This window comes from Gobio gobio, assembly GCF_949357685.1.
Source record: "Gobio gobio genome assembly, chromosome: 5".
NCBI lineage: Eukaryota > Metazoa > Chordata > Actinopteri > Cypriniformes > Gobionidae > Gobio > Gobio gobio.
Window position 1 is genome coordinate 16,533,539 of NC_137101.1, and position 10,746 is coordinate 16,544,284.

The window sequence follows — 10,746 nt, forward strand, 5'->3', positions numbered from 1 at the left end:
TCGTATAATTTCCTTCTCAAAATATTATGACTCTAAATCAGATTTATGTTTTACGTGGCACTGAAACTCCGACTTATTTTAAAAATAAAAGTATTATTATTATTATTATTATTATTATTATTATTATTATTATTATTATTATTATTAATCGCATTAGTAGTAGTAGCTATACTGTAGGTTATTTGCTATCACAAAATTAATTCAAAATCTTCAAGACAGGGAAAGAGAGGCAGTGCTGAGAAGCGCGCTCCCATCAGGTCTCGGTGACGCGCACAGGCAGTGGCTACAGATGAACTGATGGTGGAGGCGTGAGACTGTAGCAGGATGGCCCACACCAAACACACGATGTCCGCTGATGTGGAGAGTCGGAGACGTCGGTCCACTGAAAGTTCAGGCGAGTATTACAGGCGTCTTAGGGTTATTAATAAGCTCAGAGACTTTTTTTTCTCATTATGTATTAATCAGGACCGTTTTAAGCTAATTTCCTCTGTTTGTCTGCTGTTTGTTTGTTTGTTTGCTTAGGTAAGTTACCAGAGATTTTCCTTATATATCGATTTCGTTTGGAGATTTTAAGTCATATCTGTTAGTAACTGTATACATTTGACAAATAAGACCCAAATTTGATTTGTTGTGGAATTTTGTGAATGTGTCACACCTGTATGGAGAGTAATTATTTCACCTGTTCTACCTACGTCGTTGACTTTCTACTGTAAATACAAACTTAAAACTGCACGTAAAAACGTAAGTGATGTGCAAATGGCATGTCAAATATTTGATCAAGTGTTTGTTTGTTTTTAATCTGTCAAAAATGTATTATATAATTACTATTTTGCCTGTATGCATGCATGTTTTTGAAGTTATTTGTGAGAATGTGATGTTTGGTTAATTCTTTAATGCTTTTGTATTGTGACCTTTGAACTTCTAAACATATATATTTAATTTTTTTATATGAAATCTATTAAAGCTAATAGGCTCATAAGTAATATTTAGCTTCTTGTGTTGAAATATGGTACTAAATGTGAAACTTTTTTTTCTGCTTTGATTTTATAATTTTTTTTAAACTTATGCCATGATATCAATTAGCAATGCCATCAGACACAGTCACTTTACTGATGTTTTATTGGAAACTCATGTTCATGTGACCATCAGGAGTCTTTCGTTAGTTCCACACTGACTGGTTGGGGACTCGACCAAGTCATCAGATGACCATGAGAAACCTCTAAATCCACTGAGACATTGATTTCGTTTTCTGTTGTGACCTTTAGAGCCTCTCTGGGACCATGACCCCAAAGGTCGCCGCTGTAGCTCCCTGTGTGACAGACTGTGTGTAGCTGGAGCATATCTTGAGATTCCAGATACTCCTTCCCCCTGCACCTCCCAGTATTTAGGACACTACACCCCGAAATGCCTCTCTACCAACAGTGAGTGTATTCGCATGGTCATACTGTCAGAGAAATTGTATTTTAGCACTTTTTTTGCTCTTTGTTATATAAAATTGATAAGATAAAGAGTGAAATAAGCTATGAACAATTTCAATATTTATTGTGTAGAAGTTATTTAAATTTTTAATAATGCAAAATGTGTGAAAATATAATTGTGTTTTTAGAATGCATAAAATACTATCTATGAATAAAAGCAAAGGATTGTTGCAAAGCTTTCTCCAAAAATGACAATTTTTCAGGGCATTCCCTGCATTCACGATGCACCGATGACGTTTGGCAGGAAACGAGCATCAGAACCACCATCCGAGCAGAAAACGAGGTGGAGGCACAAAAACTTGCCAACAACTACAGGGTGTGTAAATATGAGTGCTCATGAAATATTCCTGTTTTAACAGTCAAGGATGTTTCCAGAGTGAAAAAAATACAGAATAAGGGGAATAACTGGAGGAAACGTTTCAAATGATTTGTTTATGTTTGTATGCCAGTTTGGTTTCAGGAAATGGAAGAGTCATGTAACCGAGCGGCCCATTGAGGACCGATCTGATGTGATTAAGGAGCTTTATTCTGAGCTCAACTATATCAAAAGTCATGCAGGTTAGAAATAAAAATCAAAGAGAAAAATAGATAAACCCCAAAAAGTATTGGACATGCAAGCCACCTTTGAAAATGGTCTCATTGCAAAAGACATTAAACTATTTCTTTAAAAAAAAAAAAAATTGTGACCATTTGGTTAATAGTAATTTAAACAAACTTGACTGAGAAAATTAATTTGTTTTCAGATTCCACATGGTTTAATGTTTTATCTATGCAGTAGCATCCCATTCATTTTAAGTGTGGTTTTGAATGTATAAAATACTGTTGGTTAACTGTAATGTTTTTCTAGGATCCCTGGTCACTTTTGGAAATCTAGTATATGTATTGCTCTTTGGCTGGTGGATCTCTTTATTTTACTTCTTGGTTAGTCTGCTGATGTTTTTTACCATTGCCGGAACCCCATATGGTATGTCAGGGTTCACTTGTCATTTATTGTTGTTAATAATTCATTTCAGTTATGTTTTGACACTTTATACTCATATGAATCTGTTCTCTCATGTTTTGTGATAGGAAAACTCTGCTTGGAGCTGTCAGGTTATTTCTTATGGCCATTTGGAAAAGCATTGCAGAAAGTAAGTGCAAAATATATCTGCGGAAAGATCCTCAAAAGCATACATGTAGCCTTTGTTATTGTCACACTGTTAAATCATTTTGCAAAGCCCAGTTAAATAAACTAGTCTTATGTCTGTAGCGTGGCACATGACATTCATGCCAAACTCTGCGGTCTTCACGTTTTACAGGTTATAATTGATTTGGAATGCCAAGAATTGATTTTCACTGATATATTTACGAAGTGCAACTGCACTGATTTCAAATCCGGATGTGAATTCTCTTGTCTGACTGCACATATTTAAATTTTCCCTTCAGAGCAGCAGTCTGGTTAGGAAATGTTGTATAAAATTCCCACACTGTGAGGCCATTCCAGAAGAGGTGGATGAAGTAAAGGAGTCTTTGGAGGTGAAAGAATCTACACCTCTGCTGCGCTCCGCTCCTGCCATTACCACAGAAATCCCTGTGCCTACGGCACCCCCCAAGCAGACACGTTACTGGGTGAGACTGTCGGTTTTGAACAATTTATCTAGGGCCCTGTTTATACCTCGGGTCTAGACTATGAAGCTGTTTTAGGTGGATAGCTAGGTATATTTCAGTTTATCCCAACCCTGGGTTTTAGGCACCATGATATGTTCATCGCCATAGTAACTTGCCCTGGGGCAGGTTATGATCTGGGTAAGAGATCTTAAACTGAAATTGGACCAATCAGCTGTGAGCAAAGTGACAGCTCTGATGCAATAAAGTTTCTCTTGCTCCAAATTAAAGATCAACCCTGATCCATTACACATAATCAATTTTAGTGGAACAATTATTTAGCATTTTGCTTGCATAAATATAAATATGTACCGATATGTAATATAAATAAGAATTGAAATTGATAACTTTAAAAATCACTACATGTTCAAGTCTTTGTATACCTATCAACTATATAAACTAACTTAACAACTTTAAATTGCACTGATGATATAGCAAGATCTTTTCTTCTTGTTGTGTAAATTAATTTATATACTATGTTCTTCAATCTCATGTTCGTCGGCAGAAGAGAAATGTGAATTTCTCGCATTGATGCTTGCGAGAAGTGAATCACAGTTTCTCTGTTTCAAGGCATGTAATTGGCTGTTCGCTACTGATGTCACACTTCCATATGCATGCCCTTCATAAACTCGGAATCAAAGCCTGAGCTGACAGAGAAAGTTGATGATCCGCTTCATGGTACCAACAAAAACTGTTTAAATTGGTTTGGTTTTGTCATCTTGAGACTAATCCCGTGAACTGGAGTTTGTTCAACTACCATCACAGTATAGGCATTAAGAATAATTTTTGTCACACCGATCACAAGTGGACATCACAAAATACAGGTGTAAACGTGGCCTAAAGCATTTTCAGTCACTTCCGGAGTAAGTCAAAAACTGACAGTAGGATTGCCCGCCGTATGTTTTTCTGTCGTCTCCGGTCATGTTCATATATGTAAATCACACACGCTTATTTATTTCATCCATTAGATCAAAAGATCTGAAAAGCCTATACATTTACCCACCCATAGACCCTCACCTTGAAGAAATCAGGACAGAAATGGTCAAAAGTGGACAAAAGAGACCGATTAAAACACCAGGTGTAAAAGGGAATGTGTCTCTCTCCCTAAATCGTGCTTGGGGTTAAGTGCATAGTTGGTAAAGTTTAGGATTGTGATCCAGAAGGTTGTTGGTTTGAAGCCCATGAGGAGCAAAAACTAAAAGTACATAATAAATTGTTGCCTCAATGTTTTCTTCTTAGTGTCGGTTGAGTACGTATGTTTGGCTGATGCTGGGATACCCCCTGCTGGCTGTGGTTCATTCCCTGGCCATCTTCCTGTCCTGGATGATGGTGTTCACCATCCCTGTGTCAAAGATGAACGCCAGGACCTTGATCACCATCCTGCTCATGCCACCGGAAGAGGTCAAAGTTCGGACTGTGAAAAAGGTGAGCACTATTCTGCTGTTAATATTAGTAGATAATTTTACTAACTTTTCTACTAATGGTTGCGGTGTCTACTGTCCTTTAGCCACAAGGTTGTGAAACCAGAGTTCTGCTTTGCTGTTACCGTGCCTTCAACTTTTACTACTACAAATACACTGTGGATGGGATCAATGTGTTTGCTGTCAGTATCCTTTGTCTCGATGCTTGATTTTAAACCTCTCTCACCGTACCTTTTTTTTGTTTATGGTTTATTCATAAAGATAAAAGGAGGAAAAATTAAAATATAAAGAAATATGAACATATAATAAAGCAAATATGTATACTCAATAGGGGTGTAACGGTACACGTATTCGTACCGAACCCTTTCAGGGCTTTCGGTTCTGTGCACATGTGTACCGAACGGTTTTGAATGCAATCTATAACAGTTGGCTTGTTTTTAGCGCAGAACACACAAAGTATTCGGTCCATTTTATTATGAAATTCAAACGATAAATGCCATTTTGACGCTCTTTAATATGGCGTGACTGATCACTGTACAGGCACCACAGTTCAAGTGGCCGTGGCGAACTCATCTCTTTCTAAAGAATAAACTTGAATTAATATCTGAAGGAATGTTGACGATACATTACAACTTACTGAAATGTATCATATGTCGTGTAATCGATCAATCAGTGTTTCAACGACGGAAAGATGTCAATAAAACAGCTTGTAAACAATGTCATATAGCATTACATTTACCTTAGAAGTCATTCAGTGTCCACAGCTGTTAGTTCACTAGAGTAATCAACTCTTTCACTAAATATATGCACTATATTAGCCTATAGAAATTCTACTTAACCTGCTACTGATGTCTCGAATATTTAATGTGTTTTAAATCTGTCATGAAAATGACAGCCACTGTGTAAATTATTATATTTCAACAACGAATTGGAGAAAACTATTTTATTATTAGATTTAGAAGTTAATGCAAAAACTGCCTTATGTACAGTTTACATGTTTGCATACAATGTGTTATTTGAGTGTTGATTATTATATCTAAAAATAAATAGCAATTGAATTTAGGCTAATAGTGTGGACTGTTGTTAATCTTTAATATTATAGCAATGCGTAAGTAAGGGCTCCCTATAGTTTACAGCATTATCTTTAAGGAACTTTTAGTTATAATTGAATTCATTTAAGGACAGACACAATTTTTTTTTTTCAGTAAACCACCGTTTGATAAAAATAAATAAAAAGCAATTTTGTAAAACTGCTGTACCGAACCGTGACTTCAAAACAGAGGTACGTACCGAACCGTCAGTTTTGTGTACCGTTACACCCCTAATACTCAATAAATGTAATAAACAATATTGAAACAGTAATTTTGTTGTTAAATACCTTTTTGCATTCTTTGTTGTTAATTTCATTATGATATGCTGTATTTATGGACCTGTTAAAATCTTTGAAAAGCCATATTCAGACCTGTTGCCACTGGTTATCATCACTCTGGTGATCGGTTATGTGGACAGAGAGAATTATTTTGTGAGCTCAGAGGTAAAGTTTACCACAGCAGTGAGCTCCATTATCCCATTGTCTTACTACATTGGAATGGGCATAGCAAGGTAACATTTAAACATTCTAACTTAAATTATATTGTATATTTTCTTCTTTTTCATGTAAAATCTGTGTGAAATACCATTGTTTTCTCTGTAGTATTTCCGCACAGAGTAACTTCGCAGTGGGAGCGGTAGTAAACGCCACGTTCGGCTCGATAACGGAGATGGCCTTCTACATCACAGCTTTGCTGCAGGGTCACCGCGCAGGAAACAAGTGCTATGCGGAGATCGTCAAAGCTGCTCTCACCGGCACCCTGCTCGGCTGCATCCTCTTCATACCTGTGAGAGCGCATGTGCTTTTTATGTGTGTTTCTGTGATGCTGCCTTCTCACACAAGCCCTTCTGCTCTGATACCTGCCACACATACATGTTGAACATTTATTAAAATGTTTTAGGGGATCTGTATGATCATCGGGGGCTGTAAGCACAGAGAACAGCGGTTCAACAGCAGGTCGGCAGGGGTCAGCTCAGCCCTGCTCTTCATATCAATAGGAGGTAAGAGAACCAAAAATCAGAGTTTTTAAGTAGAATTAATTATTTTTGACCTTTTACCTCTGACCACAGGTGTTTTCGCCCCCACGCTGTTTTCAAAAGCTTACGGAAACTTTATATGTGAGGGCTGTAACAACTCGCCTGGTAACGCCACAAAGCCCTTCCTATGTAACAATTGCCACTATGACCTGGTATGTTGTTCACTTAATAAAATTCAGTTTTGTGGATGTATATGATGCAAAGCACAGTCGTTAAGTACATGACCATGATATTTTCCTACAGAGCGAAAACAACCGACCTCTTTTTTTGAGTCATATCGAGTGAGTATATCAAGTCATCTTAATTTATATAGTGCTTTATTCAATGCAGATTGTTTTAAAACAGCTTCGCAACACAATGATTTAGTGATGCAAACAGAATTCAATTCTACTATAAAGCAGCTCTAAAAAGACAATAGTAAACAGTCGTTATTCAGTATTTATTACAGCATAAATTATGTCTTTGCTTTCAGGCCTTTAGTGTACACCATCTCTGTCCTGTTACCTGCTGCGTATCTCATTGGTCTGATCTTCACCCTTAAGACTCATTCGCATATTTATGATATCCACGTCAGTGACGGACACTGTCATGGTGCGTATTTCTGTGATTTTTGCATTTGAATTATGCCGTTTGTAGGTGTGTGATGCTTTTATTTTTTCAATGTCCTAATCACTCTGTGTGTGTTAGTTATTAGTGACCATGGTGCAGTAGTTCACTGGTCTAGAACGAGAGCTCTAGTGGTGCTCATTTTGGCTACATTATTGATGGCAGCTTGCGCTGATCTCAGCACTGAGCACATTAAACCGATCATCTACAATTCCAGTGTCTCTCAGGTACAAATTTACAAATTTTGGTTTTACAATTTTTTTTATTAAAGAGGGCCTATTATGCTTTTTTTTTTTTTTTTTCTTTAACATCAACTTTCAACATTTTTGTATAATGCTGCTGTTTGAGCATGAAAAAGGTCTGCAAATATACAAAGAACGGAAGTTTATCTCTGTATCAGAAAGCATGGTTTTTGAATTCCCTGAAATGCCTCGATTGCAGTCTTGAGTTTGCTTCCAGGAATGTTCACGTCACAATATTCCTCATTTAAATAATTCCCGCATAATGCCGAGTTTACACTGCTCAATTTTAGCCCAGCTTGACTCGCCGACAGGTTTTGCAAAATTGACGACAAATGCCCGAGATCATAGACTCGAGTGACAATCACGCAGTGTGAATTATCAAAGACGTGATCTGAGAGAATCGCAGACGAGTCGCCGACGCCCGTACATCACTGCTGCGATTCAAAATCCTGCTGTGTGAAATATTTTCTGACTGGAAAATACATCGGTGATGACCTACAACCAATGAGAGAGCAGGGCAGCGGGAGGTTCAGGGAGGAGTTATAGACAGGGTTCCCACGCTTCTTGAAAGTACTTGAAAGTTCTTGAATTTCAGACACCTGGATTCAAGGCCTGGAAAGTACTTGAAAACAAACAAACTTTATTATTATATTTTATTTATTATTTATTATATTTTTTCTGTTCCATAAGCGCCATCTACTGTCAAAAACCCTATTCGGACGGTAATAGTTTCTCGTGGGGTCGTAAGGTATTTTCATCATTGTCAGGGACTAATCAGTGATTTTATTGTCGTCTTAATCCAGAATGTTAGTGTTTTTCTCCCACCACCCGCGTAAAAATCACCGGCCGAATTACCTACTGTTTTTAGACAAACACCAAGGTCGTGTGGTCATTTAATTGCTGTCCGAATCCACATCTCTGAGTTTTCAAGATGAGATCACTTCAAAATTCACTGTTTATATCCTTTTTGACCCCTGCAGGCCACCGTACGGTTGCGCTTTGCTGTAATTTGAATGCATTTTAAAGATCTAGACTTTCAAGGAAGATGTAGGCCCACTATGTAAAATAAGTGAAAAATAATGATTTTTTTTTTAACATTTAAGCATAAAAACCTATTCTAGTAGACCCCAAAAACTAAATTCGACACTTTGTAAATAAATAGTTCATAAATAACAGGCCTTATTCTTGCTCTGTATTCAAGCTTAAATATTAATTAAATCACAAATATATTTTGTTACAGTATTTTATTGGAGTTACTGTATTGGCCATGGTTCCCGAGCTTCCTGAGATAGTCAATGGGATCCAGTTTGCTCTTCAAAACAACATCAGTCTCAGGTTACAACTATTAGAAAATTGTGTACTTCCCTGTTGTTAATATACGATCTGGATGTGCCTCTAATATGGTTGTTTTTATCATCCAGCCTGGAAGTGGGGAGCTGTATTGCAGTTCAGGTGTGCATGCTGCAGATACCACTACTGATCTTGTTCAATGCTTTTTATGTAAGTCCCACTCAAAAAAAACTTAAGTTGGTTTGTGTTACTCAGTTCTACAGTATGACTAAAGTTCTTTCTACTTCTCCCAAGGACGTTGGATTTGTTCTCATATTCAGTGATTTACACCTCTGGGCAAGCATCTTTAGCGTTATCCTGGTCAACTACATATTTATGGATGGAAAGTCGGACTACTTCCAGGGTAAGCGTTATTATTAGTGATTTAAAGGAATAGTTTGTCCAATCATATAATTATTTACTCACCGTCATGTTACTGTATATAAGTAACACTCTAAGGAACAGCCATGATCCGCATTTACTTTTGTATGAAAAGAACAGCTTGAACATTCGGTTATAAATAACTCCTTTGTATTCCACTGAAGGAAGTCTTCGAGGTTTGAAAAAAAGCTGATTTATTTTTGGGTGAACTCTTAAAAAATACAATGGTAACTCTTAACAATAAGGTTTAATTTGTTAACATTTGCGAATAAAGCACTATCCCATTTGTTTAAGAGAACAAAATGGTTACTTCACGGGAATTCGGCACAAAATATATTTTAATAAAAATGGAAGTTTCTGCAATTGCCATTGGCAATTTTTTCTTACATCATAAACGACTTGCATCTCAGAGTGCGTGGAAGAAATGTTGGTTTGCGTTCGGATGTCTGGTGTTTGGGAATGCAATCATGTGAGACTCTTCTGGGAGGGAATTAAACCAAATAATTTTGATGACAGACTTTGGCTCATATGACCAACATATGAGATGCCATGCAGTGAAATTGGTCCGGTGGTTAGACCAGTTATCCAATCAAATTCACCGTTGAGGCAAAGTCATGTTAGGTTTTTGTTGCGCGTCAAGGGATTTATTCGGTAAATGTGTTTCCATTGTAGTGCATGTCTTATCGTAAAAAATACATCCGCCTCAAATGAGTGCACAAGTTATCTTGTCATTTCCAGCAATTTTGTATGCGATTATACCAAAAATGCACATAACAATAGCTGGATGGAAACCTAGCTACTCCTAGGTGTTGTTGTTTACATTTACTACTTTTACATTTTTAAAAGTATCTGTTAACATTAGTAATATGAATAAACTATGAACAATAGTATTTTTATAAACCAACATTTAATAAAGGTTAATAAAAGCTCTAATATATTTCTCATAGTTAGTTCATGTTAACAAATGAGAACCTATTGTAAAGTGTTACCAAAATATAAATGTAATGTATAATGTATGAACTAACATATATCAATTTGTTTATTGTGCATGATTTGAGACCATTATTTAGTAGTATTACATATTTTCTATGGTTTGCTTTAGTTGTAAAGATATTAGTTCAGGTTTCATTGTTTCATAAAGTGAATTGTAAATCCTGACTATGGTTGTTGTTCCTGAACAGGAACGGCTTTGGTGGTCGTGTACCTCATTCTCCTGGCTTTGTACTTTTTTGCACCTGCTCCTCTTGGATGTTGAAAAAAAAAAAACTGTTTCCCTATTATCTTTTATTGTTGACATGTTTTGTATAGTGTTTTTGTGAATGTTTGTCTCGTCTATACTGTAAAGTTCATGTAGATGATTTTTTTCCCCAGCGTGTGAAGTATGGGAGCTCTTACTTGTAAGCGTGATTGTAAATGTCATCATGTTTACATAAAATGTGCATAATTTTACATTCACAAAAAAAAGTTGATTAAAATAAATTTTGTATTCCTTTCATGAACTTTTCTTGACGTTGTCTG

At 36.5% G+C, this 10,746-nt stretch overlaps 1 protein-coding gene across 1 annotated transcript; it reads left to right on the forward strand.

The window, feature by feature from the left end:
* The first annotated feature begins 285 nt into the window (after positions 1–285).
* Positions 286–10,725, forward strand: cax1 (cation/H+ exchanger protein 1). The gene is made up of 20 exons (XM_079816505.1): positions 286–394; positions 1,266–1,421; positions 1,682–1,794; positions 1,928–2,036; positions 2,326–2,442; positions 2,547–2,608; positions 2,904–3,086; positions 4,362–4,547; positions 4,630–4,729; positions 6,004–6,145; positions 6,237–6,420; positions 6,535–6,634; positions 6,704–6,822; positions 6,914–6,951; positions 7,143–7,261; positions 7,358–7,503; positions 8,759–8,853; positions 8,940–9,018; positions 9,103–9,211; positions 10,410–10,725. Exons 1-20 carry the CDS (start codon positions 325–327, stop codon positions 10,481–10,483), a joined length of 2,301 nt encoding a protein of 766 aa, XP_079672631.1. The 5' UTR covers positions 286–324; the 3' UTR covers positions 10,484–10,725.
* Positions 10,726–10,746: the final 21 nt, after the last annotated feature.